This window comes from Equus quagga, chromosome 14, assembly GCF_021613505.1.
Source record: "Equus quagga isolate Etosha38 chromosome 14, UCLA_HA_Equagga_1.0, whole genome shotgun sequence".
Taxonomy (NCBI): domain Eukaryota; kingdom Metazoa; phylum Chordata; class Mammalia; order Perissodactyla; family Equidae; genus Equus; species Equus quagga.
The window spans coordinates 9,915,708-9,937,727 of NC_060280.1; the positions used below are offsets into that span (position 1 = coordinate 9,915,708).

The window sequence follows — 22,020 nt, forward strand, 5'->3', positions numbered from 1 at the left end:
AAAGAACAAAACGGGAGGCATCACAATCCCTGACTTCAAAACATACTACAAAGCTACAGTAATCAAAACAGCATGGTACTGGTACCAAAACAGGTGCACAGATCAATGGAACCGAATTGAAAGCCCAGAAATAAAACCACACATCCATGGGCAGCTTATCTTTGACAAAGGAGCTGAGGGCATACAATGGAGAAAAGAAAGTCTTTCCAACAAATGGTGCTGGGAAAACTGGAAAGCCACATGTAAAAGAACGAAAATTGACCATTCTTTTTCACCATTCACCAAAATACACTCAAAATGGATTAAAGACCTAAAGGTGAGACCTGAAACCATAAGGCTTCTGGAAGAAAACGTAGGCAGTACACTCTTTGACATCAGTATTAAAAGGATCTTTTCGGACACCATGCCTTCTCAGAGAAGGGAAACAATAGAAAGAATAAACAAATGGGACTTCATCAGATTAAAGAGCTTCTTCAAGGCAAATGAAAACAGGATTGAAACAAAAAAACAACCCACTAACTGGGAAAAAATATTTGCAAGTCATATATCTGACAAAGGCTTAATATCCATAATATATAAAGAACTCTCGCAACTCAACCACAAAACATCAAACAACCCAATCAAAAAATGGGCTGGAGACATGAACAGACATTTCTCCAAAGAAGATATACTGATGGCCAATAGGCACATGAAAAGATGCTCATCATCGCTGATCATCAGGGAAATGCAAATCAAAACTACACTAAGATATCACCTTACACCCGTTAGAATGACAAAAATATCTAAAACTAATAGCAACAAATGTTGGAGAGGTTGCGGAGAAAAAGGAACCCTCATACACTGCTGGTGGGAATGCAAACTGGTGCAGCCACTATGGAAAACAGTATGGAGATTCCTCAAAAAATTAAAAATAGAACTACCATACGATCCAGCCATCCCACTACTGGGTATTTATCCAAAGAGCTTGAAGTCGGCAATCCCAAAAGTCCTATGCACCCCAATGTTTATTGCAGCACTGTTTACAATAGCCAAGACGTGGAAGCAACCTAAGTGCCCATCAACAGACGAATGGATAAAGAAGATGTGGTACATATATACAATGGAATACTATTCAGCTGCAAAACAGAACAAAATCAGTCTATTTGCAATAACATGGATGGACCTTGAGAGAATTATGTTAAGTGAAATAAGCCAGCGAGAGAAAGATATTCTGTGTATGACTCCACTCATATGAGGAATTTAAAATTATGGACTAAGAACAGTTTAGTAGATACCAGGGGAAAGGTGGGGTGGGGGGTGGGCACAAAGGGTGAAGTGGTGCACCTACAACATGACTGACAAACATTAATGTACAATTGAAATTTCACAACATTGTAACCTATCAATAACTCAATAAAAACAAAGAATCAAAAAAAAATTACAGCAGCTCTTATCATACATTTAATATTACATCAACTGCTGGTGCTTTATTTCATCAATGTTAATCAGTTGGGGCCTGAAAAACAGAGTGGGAAAATAAATCTCAAAGCACAGAGGGCCACTCTGACCCTCAGTCAGTACTTACGTCGGCAGACCTTACAGCACTGGCCGGCAACGTGCACAGGGAGGGAGTCTGGGGAGCAATTGAGAGGGGGACAAGACATCCTCCGACATTCCACAGCGCCGCTCTGAGGAAGGAAGGACAGGGAACGGAATCTCACAGGTGCCCTTGGAAAGTTCCTGTTGTAGAGAAAGCTCCCATAGCATCCCAGAAACCGCATCAGGGAAACAGAAGCAGTGTGAGGAATTCCCCGTCCACTCTAGGACCACAAATCATGTCTTCTCTCCAGCCCGAATGAACCCGTGCCACCTCAATTACTTTTCTGATATACATCACTGGCTTCATTCCACCTGCCCATGCGGGCTAAGAAGATTAGGCAGAAAACAAAAAGCCTATTTTTACAAGAACATAAATAACCCCTCTTGCAGGCCCTGTCAATCATTGCTGAGGCTCTAACAATCCATTTTGTATTTTCCCAGACAAACAATGGCACTCTTCAGATATTTATCAAATAATTTCAACTGGACAGGGTCTACTAATTTGGGGTGGGGGGAGGCTCTTAGAATTCTCTGAAAAAGATGAAGGAGTATACAAAAGATGGATACCCTTCGTGGGGAGGGGAGGTGCCTTGTAATTCTCTGAAACAGACGGATACCTTGTGAAACACTATGAAAGCACCCCAAAGCTAGTTAAAGCCCTTTTAAAATTTATTTTAGCAGAGCGAAGTTGTGAATGAAGCTAACCATTAGGTTGTGTGAAAACTGAAGGAGTCACTCCCTCCCTCTAGTACTCCAACCTCCAACCTCCAAACAGTAAGCTTCTTCATAATATTAGATATTAGACTGTGCTGTCCTGGGAAAGCAGAATTTAATTTCCAAGTGCTTATGTATGAAATGACGCTTTTCCAGCTTCCTTCTCAATTGTGCAGATTACTAAGTAGGCACTTAGTAAAAGGGGAATCCTTTTCGGAGGGGGTCTTTTATATTAAAGAGCCAGATGACACGATAACTAGAGAAACCACGCCCCTAGAACTGGCTTTGTTGCATTCATTTAGAAAGAGCCTTACTTTGCACGTGCAGTTCCTACAGTGATCGCCATCAACCCAGGAGTCCTGGTCTCTATAGAGCAGTCCACTCACTTGACAGGTCTTCTCGCAGTGGCAGTTTTCCAATTGACTAAGTCGTGTCTCTGCATAATTTAGCTGCAAACAAGAGTTACTAGATGTAATTTCTGTAATTCAATTGCATTGTCCTAACAAAGCTAATAGCAACAAGAAAAAAAATCCAAGTAGGAGGAGAAAAAAAAGCTCAGAGCAGCTGACTCTTAGCCAGATGTTTTGTGTGTTTTGGGTTTTTTGTCTTTTTTTTTTTTTTCCAACACGAGGTAAAATCATTCTAAATTGAAGACATATTGGTTCCCATGGCCTAATGAGCACCAAATGAGACATTAAACTGTATCCAGGGACCTCATGGGTGTTCATAAACGTGTGTGCTTTCAGCTCAAGCCAAACAGAAACACTCGTGATGAATGGTATTCTCAAGGACTCATTACAATGCTTACAGGAGATCTAATCAGGAACTCCAGCGCACTTACATTTATCTCCCACCATCCTCTCCATGCTCTTCACACACTAACCAGAGAGCCATGGTTTACAAGCTGGGAAGTTCCCACTTCCTCTCTTATGAAAAATTCTGGGGAGCTGGGGCCAGAAAAAAGTCAGAGGAGGATCTAATTTTTCGCCAGCTCATGATCCCGTAAACACAAGGCCCCAGGAATCTACTTAGGTGTCCAGACAACAGTCAGAAGAGGCAACCAAAGCCCCAGGGGAGATCAGGATTTTGTAAAAGAAACTTTTTCACTTTTCTAGGTCACCCAACTGTCATCCTTGATCACAGAATCTTAGAATCTGATTTGAAAGGGGTTATAAAGTTGGAACGTTCTCACAAGTAACCCCTTCAACTGATGATCCAGCCTCTGTTCTCACATCTGCAGTGGTGGGACCCTCAGTACTATCCAAGGAAAGCCACTTTTTTTTTGCTAGCTCTGGACGTTTGAAACGTCTTTCTTGGCTTGAGCTGTGAAATCTCCCTCCCTCTTTCCTGTGAGATCTAGTTTTGCCTCGTAACCCATCCCAAGCAAGTCCAACGCCTCTTCAAACATTTGAGGTCATTCTGTCCTCAGGCCTGCTCCTGACCACCAGCAGAACCTCCGGGTTCCCCCATAGCTCCCTCATGAAAGGGTTCCCATCCCCTCTCCTGATCACTTTCCAAGCAGCCTACTCCAGTTCACCTTCAAAAACGTGGTGTAGAAAAAATGAACTTTGGTATGACCTCTCTATTGTCACATACATACTAAGGAGTAAGTCAACCCAATAGTGATATTATGCTTCTCCCCTTTTCCTTCCTTAGGGACTGCCATGATTGAAAAACAAATACCACTTCGTTAAAAATCATCAAACAGTTTCTCTTCTTCTTAATCATACTTATACCTGCATGTCTTCAGTATTTTCCCCACATAGGAGATCAAGTCAATTTCTAATCCAACTAAGACCATTTCAAGCCAATATTTTAGATACAATGATTGAACCTGGATAATGACGACTCCCATCGTCTCTCTACATTGACTACAGTTCTATTCCATACATGCTCCTCTCGATTATTCATAAGAGTGCTACTCTCTAGAAATGGAATCCATATGTAATTCCAACCTTGCTTGTGTCACTTATTCCATCCTCTTCCTCTAAACTTTTGGAATTTCTCAAGAAAATTTGTTCCTTGTCTGCCTTTTGTGGATGGTACCAATGGGCAGGGAAAGAACAAATGGGATCCCAGATAAACCACATGCACCATAAGAAGCCCTGAAGAAACAGAGTTGACTATGCCTGAAATATTAGCTTCCTGTGACTTCTCTAGTACACCTGATCTTTCAAAAATTCAGGTTACATTTAAATCTCCAGTCTGATCAAAGAGCTTCTAGAATCTATGGTAATTAAGTTCTTCGGGAATTCATTGGGAAACAGAAAGTACACTTCAAAGAGTTCAGCGAGGTCAAATGACCAAAACTATATATAGGTGAGATCAAAGGGAGTGACAACTGAGCCCCTATCACCTAGACTTCATGTCTATAGCCCCATCAGTTCCTGCGTAAGGTAGTGATTGACATATGACCTTGGACTGAACAAGAACGAGTTGAACTTGATCCGCATCCTTCCCAAAAGTGGCTCAGAAGGGGGTATCAGCTTGTGAGAGCAAACGTGCCTGTCTCACTCCGAAAATCTGGAACAATTCTGGGGTCCGTATTATTCCAAGAAGGGAACTTCTTGGGGACTAAATGACCCAAAAGGCAATCCTGTCTCTATCCAAGTTTCTTGAAAACTCAGGAGCGTGCCTAAGGGTGATATTGGCCATTTCCAGTACTGTCCAACAAGGTTGAGCTATGCTTACCTACAAACTCAATTCCAAGGAAATGATTCAGTTTGAATATAATGGAAGCTATTCTCAGGGCTGATTTTGTTTCTCTTCTGAACTTCGTTTTTATTTTTCAATATATTTAGCCTTTTCTGACAACATTGAAAAGCTCTAATCTCTGTAATAATAGCAGTGCATCAGACAGACACAAAGGCAAAGGGATATTAAGGCAAAAAGCTAATTTTTCAGAGGCACTTAATATGTAATCTTGCCTCTGACTCTCCCCCTGCTAAATCCTATAGCAACAATAAAGGAGAAAAACAACTCTGAATCGAAAAATGAATTACATTTTCTGTCACTGGTATTAGCATGCTGAATTTACACAAATTCATTTTCAACAGCTATTCCTACACTACCTGCCATTTTCTCCAAAAATGCCTGCAGATCCAAAATAGATACGGTATCAAATCTACATCCCTATTCTGTCCTACCTCGGTGCGTGCATTTATCTAAGCAACTAGAGACCGAATCATTTATTCTTAGCCCTACACATTCAAAGATAGACAGCAGAGGCCTTTTGCACAGTAAGAGGTCAACGAATGGATCTGAGTACATTAGTCATGTGGTGGATTGCCTTTTTTTTCCCCTTTGAAATACTATTTATTTGGCATTTGCTATATGGAAGGGAAAAGAAATCTTCTATTGTGTTAAACCTTTAAACTTAATTGAAAAATCACTATTGAGCTCCTCGAAACAATGAAAGTCTCAAAATTAAATATGTTACAAGCTGAAATGCCATTTCGAGTGCTGCTTGATTTGCATAAATAGATTTGTCAAAGATTTACACAGAAGTAATCAAGAAATTCCCAGTCTCCAGCATCTCTTCTTCCTGAGCTTGAAGGCAGAATGTGATTACGGCACAGGTGGGACGTGAGAGCAGGACAGAGCCTGATCCTACAGCCCTGGCTCGACAGGTGGGCGGCGCCCACAATGTCAGGACCGCCTGGGAAAACTTCCAGAGTAAGCCAGAGGCTTGGTGGTCTCTAGTGGGCCATTTAGGAGAAGCAGCAGGGGACAGCCTCCCTGCGCCTTCTCCACCTTGAAAAGGTATGGTTTCACCAGGATGCTTCAAGAGAGCTCTTATGTACCCTGACCTCTGTCACCTGAAGGTGCGTGTAAGCTGCTGCCATGATCTGTCCTGCACCAAGAAAGAGCTGAGTCACTCCCCATCTCACCCTGAGAGGAGAAAAAGAGCACTGAGCCCTCCTCAGCAGACCCCCAGGCTGATCTGACGTCTGCATCTGTTGGGTTTGATCTGATTTTGGCTACCGACTCCTGTCCAGCTCGTGCACTGGGCTTGCTCTCTGGTAGGATTCCATGGCTTCCACATGACCAAAGTGTGAGGACTCCCTGCTGCTTTCCAAGACCCCCTAGCACCTAGCTCCAGCCCAGGGCCCTGACAGCAACTCTCATGGAATCTTTATAAAAACCAAGAATAACTATCACCATTTTACATAAGGGGAAACTGCACTGGACTTGTTCCAGGCTACAAACAATCAAGGAAGTGATAAAAATTGGATTTAGAATCAGCTCATTCTGACTCCAAAGCCCACTCTCTTTCTCCACCATGATCTATATGACTAATGCCTATTTTAGTCATAGCTGCTGGGCTACTCCAACCAAACCCCCAAATCCATGGTCAGTCTTTCCACCATAGGCATATTTAACTAGGGGCAAAGCCCGGGTCCAGATGGACCTGACGCCACAGAATCCCCTTACACACAGGAACCATATTTGCCTTCCTGTTTGGCTCATCTCTCCACACCCACCTCCTTCACTCTGCCAAGGGTGAATTACACTCTGCTTCTATGAAGATGGCAGACTCGACAACCCGAAAGACTTCACCAATTGAACCAACTAAAATGCTGATAAAATATATAAAAACTTTTAAAAATCACAGAGCTGACACAAAAGGAAGAAAGCCACAGTGGCCAAAACAAAGTGCCAGCTAGGGATCCAGGGAGGCAGGTGAGCACTAAAGCCAACCTGCAGGCTGAAGGTTTCTGCTGAAGCAGGGGGCCCTCGAGCTCCCACACTGATGGCTGCACAGTGGGCAACAGGGAGCAGTTAGAGAGCAGGGTCTGGCCAAGATCAGGTGTCTTAAAGGAAACTCCTACATAAAGCTGGGGTCCCAAAGGGCTGGACTCTCAGTTCAAGAGTGAGCAAAAAGGAAAAAGGCTTACACAAAGCACAGAACGATCTTCCTATTCAGGCTTTGGTACCAGCCAGGGGAAACCTCTTCCATGAGAACTCAAAGAATTCTTTCCTGAGAATTCCCCTGTCCTCTCCTAGGTCTGTAGTCTGATTCTGAGCAGTCTCTGTTGTCTGAAAACCCTTATGGAGATAATTTCATATAAGATGGCCCTGCCTGGTCCCGACAGAAGCACACGCTATGTGAACCAGGACTCAGAAAATCCCCACGCTCCAAGGAAAACAGCAGCTATAACCAAAAGGGTGACTAAGAGGCCTTGCTCCCCACTGAGCTTCTGCGTGCAAAAGCTGCTGGAAGCTCTGTGCTCACGTTTCCCTCCACCAGGCGCCATCTGGACACGCATTCCTCTTTTCCTCTCCTTTGATCTTCTCCTTCTTCTTCTTGCTGATATCTCCCTCCCTCTGCTGGGAGCATCCACCTCCCCCTCTCCTTCAGTCATTCCTTCTTTACAGCTTTTCTCTAATTCTCTCTTCTCCAACTACAACCTGTCAGTCATGATTCGACTTTCAGAATCTGAGTTTTAGTCCCAGCTCTGCCATCTACTATCTTGGGAAAAGTTTCATAACCTTCTTGGAATTCAGTCTTCTCATCTGGAAAGTGGGCTAATAACAAGCTCACAGGATTGTTGTGAGGATTAAAAAGTGGCAGTGAGTATGAGGAGTTTAAGCACTGTAACCAGTAAATGCTCAATGAGTATTACCTGGTGTGAGCGACTTGCCAGCTTCTTCTAGATCAGAGGTTCACAAAGTAAGGCCCAGAGACCAAATCTGGCCCGCCGCTTGTTTTTATATGGCCTGTGAGCTAAGAATGACTTTTACGTTTTTAGCGGTTATATTTTAAATGATTATATTTAAATGAAGTATATACATAATAGTCTCAATTTAGCTTCTTGGCCTCAAAAGACTAAAATTTACTAACTGGCCCTTTACAGAAAAAGTTTGCCAACTCCCATCCTAGATCATCACAGAATCCAAACTGTGCAGTGAAAATTGAAGCACTCAGTTTTCTAATTATAATTCTATTCACGAGCTGGAAGACACAGACTTATAAATCTTCCCAAGTGCCGGGGGGGGGGGGGGGGGGTTAGAAGGTGGATTAAACCATTTTCTGCTTGCAATTGCCCACAATTAAATATCTTCTGCCTCACAAATGCCCATTTTACATAATAATGTTTTGAGGACAGAGCTCAATGTGGCTCCTAGATAATGTGTGACTAAAAAGAGAAAAATGTCATTCTCTGCAAGAGGAAAGAAAGAGAAAGGAAAGGGCATCCTGGAAGCCAGGGAACGGAGAACCGTGATCATCTAAGGCTGACTGAGTGGCATGTTTCTTGTTCCAAAAATTTGGTAGCAAGCTAAAATATAATTAACAGTATTGAGATCAAGCTGCTCCAGACAAGATGAAATAAAAACCTCTTATGTGTCACAAGCTGGGAAGGCAAATCATTGCCCGCGTTTCACATTTCCACTGTCCTCTGAAGAGGAAAGCTAGTGATTCTCTCTGACTAAAATGTTCCGTCTCTCCTTCCCAGAAAAACGGGACTTGGCCAAAACCCTCGTTTGAAATAGAAACGTTATCTTCAGCAGCACAATCTAAGGTCCAAAATACAGCTCTGCCTCCCAAACACTTACCTATCCACCTATTGTCTTCCACATGCCAAGGCTGATGGCAAGGAGCATTCATAGCCACAGGTGGAATAGGATTAATGTATCATTTTCACTGTTATTAAAATCCTTCCTTTCACAAACTATAACGTCTCTTAGGCCCAACCTAATTCTTTCTTCGCCCTAGGCTGGAACTCATGTCCATGACTGACTGGTATCATAACAACAGCATTAGCCACACCTTCTATTTATTCGGTAGCTTTCTTTACAAGGCTCAGGGATCTCCTTTATGAACATATATCAAAGCCTCTAATTGTTTACATTTCTGGCTCTGCCACTCGACATGAACAGCTCTGGGATGGAGCATCACGTCTTGTCCATCATTGCCTCCTTTGTGCCTGACACAGTGCCTGGCAAATAGCAGATCCTCAGAAGATTCTTGTTAAGAGGATGAAAGAGAGGAGAAAAAGATGCAGAATCATAAAACTGAAGGTGTTCAAAGGCAGACTTTGCCTCCTTCACTACTTAACTCAGGATCAGTCCTGAAATGAATCATATATTAGAAATATGATCTAATGCCTTCCTATGACAGTAATCTGTTCCTAACAATAGCTATTTTGCCCCTTCTGATTATTCCCAATTATTCTTACATCCAAATGCATTAGCTTATAAGCAGCAGTGGCTCTGACCATACATCATCTCAGTGTTACTAGTTTCATAGCCAATGGGCAAATTCCTTTTCCACTCAAAGGGAATCTACAGAGACATATATTGCCTCTTCCACACATTTTTCAAGTAAACATTCTGATATAGCCTAATAGTATCAAAGACGAAAATGGTTATGTTTACTATAGGCAGTCCTATTCCAAGTAAGAATAAACCATTTTATAGTAAGAGATTGCAAATGCCAAGGCTAAAAATGTTTCCATTATAGCATATCACTCTAAATTCCAGACAGGACAGAGACAGAAATGAAACATCACACGTGAAATTTAGATACCTACTTTCGCAGTCATCTTGGCCAGAAGCTCTTGTAAATCCATGATTCCTTGCACCAGGCTTAAGAAATCACTGCACGTTGGGCAAGCTCAACAAAGAAAATATAAAATAGATGTTGATAGAGTGCTAATATAAGAAAGACATTTTTCAAACACTACTTGTTTGTCTATGTAGAAGGGTTTCTGCTTTCCTGGTTAAGGATTACTTTGAAATTAGAGTGAAGGCACAGAGGATTTCAGGGGTAGAGTTTCCCTTTTATTAGTAAGCAAAAAAGAAACCAACAGGAAAAAAGGACTGTTAACTGAAAAGAAAGACAACCTGACATTTTTAATTTAAAATTAAACCTTCGTTTTTATTGAGAGGTGGCTAAAGAAATGTGAATTATTATAGAAGAGGAAAAAGTAAATTCACATCCAAGTTAAGAAGTGTAAAGAATAGTGTGTATGTATATATGCGTGTACCTATAGTTATCTTAAACATATCTTTCTATATCAATTTGTAGAAAACTGCCAATGTAATCTTTTTTACCTTCATATTTTAATTCTATAAATAATATATAAGCTTTTTAAAAGTTCAAAGACACAGAAGAATACAGTATAAATATAAGTTTTCTCATTATTCCCCACCACCTTAGAAGTCAACACACAGAAGTCTGCATGTATCCTTCCTGACGTTTCTCTGATATTATCAATAAGTTATATAAATTAAAAATTCACAAATGCTTTAAGTTGCTACTTACTGCGATTCAGGTTCGGACACTGTGTTATGTATCCATTCGGCATGAAGATGATTTTTCCATCTTGGATGATTCCCTTGATAACAGAAGACAGAGGCAGGAATCAAGATTATAGTTTCCAGTCCAAATGGCTCTTGTGAAGTCACATGCTCTCTACAAGGTAGATTATTTTTTAACAAGACTGATAGCCTCATTCAAAAGTTGAGTTGGAGGGCCAGCCTAGTAGTATAGCAATGAAGTTTGTGCACTCTGCTTCAGCGACCTGGGGTTTGCTGGTTTGGATCCCAGGCACAGACCTATGCACTGGTTATCAAGCCACATTGTGGTGGGCATCCCACATATAAAACAGAGGAAGATGGACACAGATGTCAGCTCGGGGCCAATCTTCCTCAACAAAAAAAGGAGGATTGGCAGCAGATGTTAGCTTGGGGCTAATCTTCCTCAAAAAAGAAAAGGAAAAAAGTTGAGTTGGCCTTAAATCCACACTGAACTACTCCAAACCATCCTCTTCTAGAAATCTTGAAATGTACATTCTTCTTGAGAAAGCTATAATTAGTTACCACTGGTTGATGCTAACAACATCATAGCACTAAGTAAACATCAGTAAATGTTCTTAAACTTTCAAACTAAAAAGGCAGTAACAATTCTCCTCAATTCCCTGGTCATCCCAGAACATTAAATATTACTGATTCACAGGATTTTTTTAAGTGGGAGAAAGAGACAATAGAAACACATTAGACTAAAATCTTTTATTGATTCATTTAGTTAAGGAAATAAAATTAGACATGGGAAAAATTTCATAACAATCTTTGCTCTCAGCTAATTGAGTAACATGAGTCTTTGCTGGTGAGTCTTAAGACTAGCTCAAAATTTCACTGTGAGTAAAAAAGTGGTCTTTTAATTCTGTAACAGTCTAGAAGAACAGCCCTTATTTAAGAACATCAATGGGGCTGCCATCTCTCAATGAAAATATTGACTTGACTTTTGGATTTTTCAAGTTAAATTTCAAGATTCTGTTTTTAGGGGCTTTTTTCCCCCCTGATTTGATGGAAGAGATATTACAGAACAGACGGAAGATGTGGAAGTTGGTCCAGAATATTGAGCTCAATTTATAAATAAAATATAGGCTTAAGATACTGCTGCAAGTCTTTCAGAGGGAGTAGCATTTAACATTTATGTGCTCATCTTCTAAACAGCAGAAAGTCATCAGCAAATGCTGTTTCTGCTTATTATTTCAAGATAAAATATTAATTGGAAATATTAATAGAAATAACGGGATCACAGGACTTCTTCCTCAGAATTAGATACATTCATTAACCTCTTCCTCTTTGAGGATGACGCAGCGCTTGTGATTACAAGAGGAGACAGCCTCACCGTGGGGAGCAAGCCCCCGCCACTGCTCCTTAATATGAATTCATAATCTCTTACAGGGAATTCCAGGGAGCAATTAATGGAGCACAATCTACGTGAATCAGCTTCTTCCTGGTATGAAAAGTTGCTCAGTTTTTCAAAGCAAATTAACTCCTTTGAGAGGCCAGGACACCTTTCAAGCACATGTGAGAAATTTGAGAAAAGCCTGGGATTGGAAGTCAGGGGACCTGGGCTCAAGTTCTTTTCCATTTCTAGCTAGAAATTAGACAATAAGTCAACCACCTTTCCCGAGCTTCAGTTGCTTCATCTGGAAAAAGAAGCACCGTATGCAAAAGCTAAGGATCCCCCCAGCACTTAAGTGCTGGGTCAACAAAACAGGTGTCCACACTGAAATTGGCACAGTTTTGATCTCTGGGCTTTTGCTATCTCTCAAGTTAAAAGAACAAATTCAATCAAGGACAAAATTATAGATTTCAACCAAAGAAAGACCATCATAGAAAACTGAATATCACGTTAGAAAACATCTAATCAGGTTGAATATGGATGAATTTAGAGTGACCAACTATCCAAGTTTGCCCAGGACTTAGGGATTTCAGTGGGAAAAGTGAGAGACTCCAGGCAAACCAGGACAGCCAGTCATCCCAGGTGATGCAGATGTGATGAAAGCACATGGACCAGGAAGGGATCAGGTCCATCTACTGCCTGTTTATCAGAAGACCCTGAATCATTGTTATTTTTTTATCAGCCATGGAAAGAGCACTCAGAAGTGCCCTCAGGTACATTTGTTGTAGAATTAATTACTTTTCCAAAAACAGATGGAAAACCCATTTGAAATGGATATCTCATCCACTCATCATGTAGAAACACAACATAATGCACAGCAGTTTTCCTTTTGCTTCTTTTCTTTTTTAAGGGACTCCGATTTTGTTATGTTATCAATTACAAATTGCCTCTCCCACACCTTTCTCCTACCTGCCTCCTTCCTCACTTCTCTGTCTTTCCGCTTTTAATCTCTGGCACATACATGTGTGTTACACAGATCATTAGATGAAGGTCAATGATGTTGACTTGAACAAAAACAGAAGTAAGAGCTGAGAGCTTCTCGATGGCCATTAATACAAAAACTCAAAACACTTGGTATTTTTCTAAGGAAAGGTCACAAGGGTCAGCCCACATGCTGGCGTGAAAACTTGTTCTTGCCAAATGAATCAAGATAGGAATGTTAATTTACTTGAATGGATGTAATTCCATGCTAGATTAAAAGAAGGGTGGCAATATACTGTACCAAAGCTCAGTGTAACCCAAAGTAGTCTGAGCCTATGTGACTATACATGTAAATACATACACGTGTATATATCCAGCACGCTTCCCAGAGCAAGAACCAGAAGGTCTTGCATTGAATTGCCATATGGACTATTTGGTGCCCAGACATTTGTCAATAAAAGAAGCTTTTACTAAGCATGTAGTTTTCTTTAGAAAGTTTCATACTCTATATAAAGTATAAAACTAGAAAATACAAAGAAGCTTGATCAGCCTTATTTCTCCCAGAAAAATCATCCATGAGGATCTCTATAGATGAAAATGTGCCTTCAAGCACTGCAACTTTTCCCAAAGGAGATGAAATAAGGGATAAAAAGATAGAATTTCTATTATTTCTCCTCATTTAACTTTAAAGGAATCTACACTTAACTGAAAAATGTGACTTTAGCTGGGTCTATGCTAGCTGATGGCATTTGATCTCATTTTTTCAGACCTATGCTTTATTTTTTATCATTCATTGTGGCAGTTTCTCAAACTTCGAGTTTCTTAAGAATCCCCTCGAGTATCTGTTTAAGATTCAGATTCCAGGGTTAACCCAAGATTCCATTTCACCAGGGTTGGAGTGGGCCCAGGAATCTTCATTTTTAAACGCTGTCCCAGATGATTCCAATGAAAGGTCAAGGGGCCCCACTTTGACAGAACCTGCTCTATTGTCAATCATTTGTTTCTTTTGAAACAGAAGGGTTTACTCTCTAAAAGTTCACAGTGGTGCAAAGAGCACCCAAATCCAACAGATGAATAGAGTGAGACCTCACTGATTTAGAAAGGAATGGCAACCAACAGAATTATCAGACTATAAACATCACAAAGGCAAAAATCAGATATTTTCATCTCAGTGTCCCCTTCATAGTATATTTCACACAGTAAGCACAAAAAATACTTTAAAGGCACCAAACTCCTGAAAACTATGAATTACGCTATATTGAACAATATAATTTTCAGAGCTGTAAGAGCCTGTGACGATCATGCGGGGTATTAGTTTTTAAACTAGGGGTACACATCAGAATTTTAGAGGAGACTAGGGGAGGACAGTCTTGTATATTTTGACAAAGCTTCTGAGATGATTTAGATATGCCCAATGAGGACAGCTGATCTAGGGCCAGTTTATCTGTCATTCGACCTATGACAAACCCAGGGCTTCAATATTTTAAGTGCCTTTCCTAAAGCACACCTTAACCCTAGGCCGTAAACTACAGGTCTACAAACTCCAAAACCTGTGCTGGGCCACTACAACATGCTGCAAGTCAAAATGCATCACTTGAGAGCCCCATGGTTACGTCAGCTAACAAGATGTTGTTGCAAGGAGGTCCTATTATCAAAATGAGGTTCTATCTCAATTGCCTTAATGGATAGATACCAACCAACCGTACATAAGGAATTATTTGCATTAGATGGGAACAGTTTGCTAAAACAGTTTTTCAGTGCTGAAAACAGAGGTCCTTTAAGGGAGCCTAATAGTGCCCCCTGCAATCTTATTTATACTATTAATTTGGTGAACAATCCAATCCGTTTTCTCATTGTTACTGCAATGCTAAACCGCAGCTGATCTGAGGATCTAAATAAATCCCTATGGTGCAGAACCCAAATTGATAAGCTTTTACTATTAGTACTGATGAAAGGGAGAAAAATGGATATTTTTCCCCTTGTTAAATCCACTTGTTGCCACGCTCCACCTGCTGCACTCAGCTCACCAGGCACTGAAAAATACATTTGCATCAGGTACGTTGTACAGGATGGGTTTTTGTTTGGGGAACCAATGCCTATTGTTGCCATTATTCCGAGAACATTTCTCATTTCACAGTAAGAAATATAGGAAGATGCAATGAAATAAAAAAGAAGATTAGAAAAATAATGCCATTAGGACCCTCTGATGTAAGGAATAACTAAGATTAGGCAAGCTCTTCCAACACTCTGAGCTTTCTGATAGAAATGAAAGCAGCTTTGCCGCCAAACAAATGCTAATTCATTTTTAGCGCTCTTATTTCCCCGCAGATCTCTGTTTACATTGAAGAAAATGGTTCTGTTTTTTTGTATGCTAAAACACTGAAACAAATTGCTTTGAAAGGGAAAGGCAGTAGGAAGAGTTCCTACCGGGCATGTAAATATAAGGATGAAGATGTGTTCGGTTTATCAACTGGCAAGGACACAAGCTTTAGCAACAGGCTAACAAAAATTAAGACTTGAAACTCACAAGGAAGATTTCCAAAGTGCAAAGAATTATGGATGTCTGCCCTGAAGTCAGTTAATAAAATAGTCCAGCTTGCACAAAAGCCAAGAAAGACACTTGTCGACTTTCATTATGATCAATAAAAGCTGTCAGCTCATTAGCATATCGTTAGCTGTCCTGCTGTTTCCAGAATCTTAATGCACAAAAATATTAATCTACAAACATATAAGATTCCCCAGCTCTGAGACTTTGACTTTCTGCATGCAAGGAAAAATAAGAATTAGAGATGGGAGGAACCCAAAAGAGCTGCTCTTCCTATGTGCCTATAAACATATGTTTACCATCTGTGGAATTATGGGAACCAGCTGAGGTAAAAACAACAGCTGTGGCATAAGAAAAAAATTGTAATCAATTTCACTTCCCAGTGACAGCTCAGCTGTTAAGGAGACAGTGATGTCCAGGTAAGGGAAACGTTTCAGACCCAAATTCACCAGACAGAGAGAGAGAAAGAGAGAGAGACACACAGACAGACAGACAGACACACAGACACAGAGCCTCGGCCTCTGTGAAGACTTTGGATGGGAATTCTCCTTGAGGTATCAACAACTGTCGGAACACCCACGCCACAGAAGCATCCTATAACTCACTGCGGTTCACCTAGGCTTGCTCTTTATGTCCCTACCCTCTGAAATAGTAACAGCATCATCAGCTTCGAATGCATCAAAAGGAAATTGAGTGGTAGTCAACCTCGATAAGGATAATCTATGACAATCACAAGATTCAGATAAGCCTATCACTACTGGCCAGCTATTTTCTCAAATGGATGCTGTGTAGAAGTAAAGAAATCTCCAGTTTGTGTTGTGTCTCTGATATGAATTACCTAATGCTAGAGGCTCATGTCCCAGGCTCCAGGAGAGTGACGCCATCCCCTGCTCTTTAATCAGCAGCCCTGTTATTGCACTCTCCATGAAGATGCACCAGAGCCCAGAAATTAGGTTTGACAAGTGAGCAGCTTTGGCTTTTATTATACCTATGAAGCAAAGTATTAATATTTAAAATAGAGAATAATGCTGTTTTAACCTGAAAACACATCCTAAGCATTTTTAGTTCTGGAGCAATAAAGCAGGCATGGTTCTTGGAACCAGGAGGCAGCTTCTACAAGATAAATGTTAAAAGCCTGAAGATGTGCTGACTCTCACCTGAGAAGTGGCTGCCTCTTTTACAGGGAGATTTTTGCAGCATTGACTTGATCAAGATAATTTCTGTAATGAGACACTGACATATTTCCCCTACGCCAGCCATCTCACCTCGCTGAAGGATGGCCAGAAGCACTGGTTGATATATGGGATTCTAAGGAGGAGGTGAGTTTTGAAGATTCCCTTCAAAAGAGCCATTTGATGGAACTACTCTTACCAGGGAGCAAGGAGAATCACATTGCTCCCTGGGGAGATGGAGCGTGTGGAATTACCATCCCTTTCTGGTGCTTCTCACTGAGACCACCTGTTCCTTTGGGTTGGAGACCCAGGAAAAGACAATAAGGTCTATCTCCTCCATGGGACCTGGTATAGTTAAGAGAAATGTCTCCATCTAACACAGTGACTAGTACATGGGAAGCAAGCCCCTAAAAAATATTTGATGAATGAATGTTTGAATGAATGAGCAAAGACTTTGAAATAAAAAAGGCTTAAGCTTAAATCCTGTTTCCATCACTTACAAACTATGTAAGACTGGAAAATTGCTTAATCTTTCCCAGCCCCAATGCCTGATCTATATAGGATTCTTAGTAGCATTCTGTGAAGAGGATATATAACTAAGATGATATATGGAGGGCCACACAAGCTCTAGAACCTAGAAAGCATTCAGTAATCATTGGTACTCTCTTCCACACCCCTACAACCCACCTCTGCAGCAAAATGGTGGTCCAAGTCTACGAACACCCTTTGTGATTTCTGTCTGTATCACATATTTGGGCACAACGTTCTTCACATCTGCAGAGAATCATACACTCATCAAGCTGGAACAGATAGATGATGGGACTAACTGTTCTCCCTCTCTTAATCACAAGCTCCCAGCTGAAACAGAAGGCCCTAAAAGGCAGGAAAAGTGCCTATCATTTCTACAGTTTGTTTTGTTTTGTTTTTTTACTGAGGAAGATTCACCCTGAGCTAACATCATCTCTGCAGTATTTTAAGCACACAGGGAACCTTAAATACATACTATAGAAAGGGAGAGAATGCACGTTGTAAACCTACAATGTGTCAAGTGCTTTTAATAGATAGTCTTATATAATCTACGTTAGCTTTATGAGAAATCTTTGCCACTTTACAAATAAGCTCTTTTGCTTTTGGAGCACATTTCACACAGTTGTTTTAAAGTCTTAGTCTTGTAAGTCCAATGGCTGGGCTTCCCCAGGGGTGGTTTCTGTCCATTTATCTTGTTCCTTTGAATGGCAATACCTTCCTGTTTGTTTGCCTTGTGACTTTATTTGAACATGGCCGTTTGATATTGTAGTGACTCTGAAGGTCACATTCTCTCTCTTCCCCAGAGTTGCCTGGAATTGTTTTTGTTTCATTTTTATTTACTTTTTATTGTTGAATGCTGTACTAGTCCATTTATTGAAGGACTTTCCCAATTATTCTTGCAGAGACTGTATTCCCTGTCATGTCTGGTCATTGAAATCTCTGTTCTTGAGCTTGTATCCAGACACTGTTTAAACAAAGATTTCCTTGAATGCCAGGAGCTGAGAGAGGGACAGATAGATGCTGAGCCCTCCTTCAACACTTAGCCATGCTCACAGTGATCCTCAGGATCCTCCCAGAGTGAAAGCTTAAGGCCCTCTCAGATCTCTGCTCTGGGCACACGTGTGGCTTTCTATACATGGGTGATTTTCAATGCCCTGACTGCACAATGAATCTCTTCCCCCAGTTTTTCCTCCCGGCTTTGGCTCGTCTACCATGTGTGTCAACTATACTCTTTTGCCCCAGGTAGATGCGGGTTGTTAGCTTTGCAATATCTTCACTTCTCTGGCCTAGGAGAGTTCTGAGTTAGGGGTAACAGGGACAAGTGCCTGCACCGGTCCTCCAGGTAGTCCCAGACAGGACATACAAAGTAATTTGTAAAGAAGGTTGGCTCCGCTCCCTCCAGAGCCAGGGGACCGCTGTCCCCACATTGGGAATATGAACTGACGTCTTCAAAACTGCCACTGAGCTGTGACTGGTGTGGGGCAGGGGCAAGTAAAAATGCCACAAAGCTCTCCTACTGTTTGGATGCTGTCTTTTTCTTGATTCAGAATTCACTTGGTTGCTGTAAACCTTTGAATGTTTACCAAAATTTTGGCGAAGTTAGTTCTGACCATTTCTGTTCGTTTTTTGACGTTTCTGTGGAGGGACAGGAGCTTGGAGCTGCCTACTGCACCATTTTGCTGACGTCCAGCTACCTGTGTTTTCACAAGCCCTTCAGGAGATTGGGATGCACTCTCAAGTTGCAGGGCCACTTTATAGACTAGTCTAAAAAGTCACTATAGCTTACATTTGTGGGATCTTTCTAGAGACCAAGGCAAAACTCTAATCTAGACCATCAACACATGTCGCCTGCATCAGTGCACTCACATTTGAGCCTTCAAACCTAGCAGATCAAAATCAATAAGAAAGTCTTTTAAAAACATACAAATTCCTCAGACCTACAGTTCAGATTCTCAATGAGTGATCAAGGTAGGCACAGGAATTTTAAAGTCCTCCCATGTGATTCTGATGTCTTTTCAGAGTTGGGAACCAGTTGCTGCCCTTCCTTATAGACACAAAGCCCCCAAGAAAAGTATAGCTTCACCAGGAAGTACCTAGCTACAAAATAAGGAACAGAATTAAATGTGAGTGAGTTTGGAGCTGAGACACCTGGACAAATTTCTGTTGATTCCTGGAAACATGGGACATCACGGAACATGAAAAAGTCATATGTGTGTGTGTATTTGTATGTATGTGTAAATATATATATATGCGCATATACACAAATACACATACATGATTTATCACCCTGAAAAACGATGTCATGCTTTTTTATTTTGAATATTTATGATGTACAAAGAGACTGAATGCAAAATATAGCAAAAACCTGTGAACTCACCATCTAGCTTAAGAAATAAAATATTATCACTATAGTTGAAGCCTTCTGCATACCCACCCCAAATAAAATTCCCATCCCTTCCTCTCACAGGTAAACTATTCTGAATTCAGTGCTTCTCATTACCATGCATTTATCTTTTTACATGCGTAGATGTATAAACAAACAATATATTGGATTGTTCTGCATTTTTAGACATATAAGTTATTGAATACCATAATTTTCTCCTGCTACTTGCTTTTTCACTCAACATTGTTTGTAATTCATCAATTTTTATTCAATTTCAATGATTTTGGTGTTTATTTATATGATTCTACTACAGTTTGTTTAAACATTCTCCTATTGACAGACAATTATTTTTTCCCCAAGTTTTTTAAATTACAAAACAATAAACGCTCCTGTGATGACTGTACATATCTCCTTGGATACACGACCAAGAGTTTCTTCAATGTGAACAGAAGTTGGGTTCTTACGTCCTAAGGTATGTACATCTTCAACGTTATACAAAGCCTCCCAAATTGCTCTCTTTAGTGGTTCTACCAATTCAAGTCTCCACCACAATGGAAACTTGAATTTCCATTCAGTGTCCATTGCTCAACTGTCTTCCCCAGTGTTAATCTAACTCTTAACCCTGTCAGATTATTTTTTCAATTTTGCCAGGCTAATAAGTATGAAATGGTATACCACAAGGGTTTTCATTTGCATTTCCAAGATAACTATTGAAATTAAATTTCTTTTAATATGTTCATTGGCTATTTATATTTCCACTTTGGGGAAACGCCATTTCATATCTTTGCCTTATTTCTTACTGAGTTACGAAAATCTTCCTTATTGATTTGTAGCATTTCCTTTCATGGATACCTCTTTGCTAATAGCTCTTGTTGCTAAGAGCTTCTTTGATGAACAGATTATTTTATATATTAACACCAATATTTTCTTAAATGGTTTTACACTTTTTAATCTTGCTTAATAAATTCTCCTCTACCCTGAGATCATGAAGATATGCTTCTATGCTGTTCTAAAACTTTCAAAGTTTTGCTTTCACATTTAGGTATTTAATTCAATCGTAACAGTCACTAACTTTTCTGTGTGGTGTTCAAACACATATGTGAATCTTTTATTGACACTATATATGAAAATCAATAACATCCATTTATATGAAATATTTAAATAACTGGTTTTCGTAACCATTTATTGATGAATACATCCTTTCCCCATTGGTCAGAATGCCACTTCAGTTTGTATCAAGTTTCCAAGTTGTCACATATGATGAGAGTCTCTTTCTGGCCTTTCCATTCTGTCCTCTTGGTTCATGTGCCAATCCTTGCACCGATATCACACTCTCTCTGTGGATTGCTGTAACTTTATAATAAGGCTGCATATCTGAAAGAGAAAGCCTCTCCTTTTACTTCTTCAGAAATGTCTCCATTATTCTTGGTCTTTAGTCTTCCACATGAATCTTAGAATCAGCTTGCAGATTCCATAAAAAAAAATCCTATTGGGAGTTTATTCCAAGTTCATTGAATCTAGAGATCACTTTGGGATAAATAAAATCGACATTTTTATCATTTTAAGGCCTGTTCTCCGAGAACATGGTCCATCTCTCCCCATCCAGTTCTTCTTTAATGATTTTTAATAGAAGTGTATAATTTACTCCATAAGTCTCATGTAAATACTTTGTATGATTTGTTCTGAAGTACTCCATACATTTTTTCATATTATAAATGTAAGATTCTATTTATCTGCATTTTGTTGTTGCTGTTGCTCCTGCTTTTGTTCAGCAATGCAGTCGATTTGGGTTTTGGTTTTTATATCCAGCACTCTTTCTGAACAATCTTGGTAATTCTAATAATTTGTGGATCTTATTTTCTATGTAGACAGTTATATAATTTGTGAATAATTATGTTTTTCTTTTCCACAATCTAAGTTTTTATTTATTTTGCTGGTAAGGACCTACAGTAAAATGTTGAAAAGAAAAAATTGTAATAGGGATTCTTGTATGATCCCTAATTTTAACAGGAATTCTCCTAAGATTTAAACCATAAGTGATATGTTTTTATTTATGTTTCCTTTATGCACTCTTTATCAATTTAATGAAATTTCCTTCTCCTATTTTGCTAAGAATTTCGTATCATGAGTCAGTAGTGAATTTTATCTAGTGCTTTTTCTGCAATGACCAAAGGATTTTTTTCTCCTTTTGTTTGTTTAATGTGGTAAATTATACTAATAAATCTTTTTATGATAAAAACATATTTGCATTGGTGAAATAACCAAAGTGGTCACTCTTTGGGATGGAGACACACACACACACACACACACACACACACACACACACACACACTCTCTGCTGGATTCAGTTTGCTAGCATTTTGTTTAGGATTTTTAATCTAACCTGTGTTCAAAAGTAAATTGGCCTGTACAATTCCTTTCTTACAGTCTTTGTCTAGTTTGGGAATCAAGGTCACACTATCCTAATAAAAAAGATGGA

General features: G+C 40.0%; 1 protein-coding gene across 1 annotated transcript in view; it reads right to left on the minus strand.

Annotated features, from left to right (window-relative positions):
- Nucleotides 1-22,020, minus strand: part of NELL1 (neural EGFL like 1) — a 750,986-nt gene that overhangs the window by 569,974 nt on the left and 158,992 nt on the right. Inside the window, exons 6-9 of the mRNA XM_046685488.1 lie at nucleotides 10,562-10,634; nucleotides 9,828-9,910; nucleotides 2,607-2,741; nucleotides 1,565-1,667 (exon numbers count right to left, since the gene is read on the minus strand). Of these exons, the coding sequence (XP_046541444.1) occupies nucleotides 1,565-1,667; nucleotides 2,607-2,741; nucleotides 9,828-9,910; nucleotides 10,562-10,634 (394 nt within the window). The remainder of the gene's footprint in view (nucleotides 1-1,564; nucleotides 1,668-2,606; nucleotides 2,742-9,827; nucleotides 9,911-10,561; nucleotides 10,635-22,020) is intronic.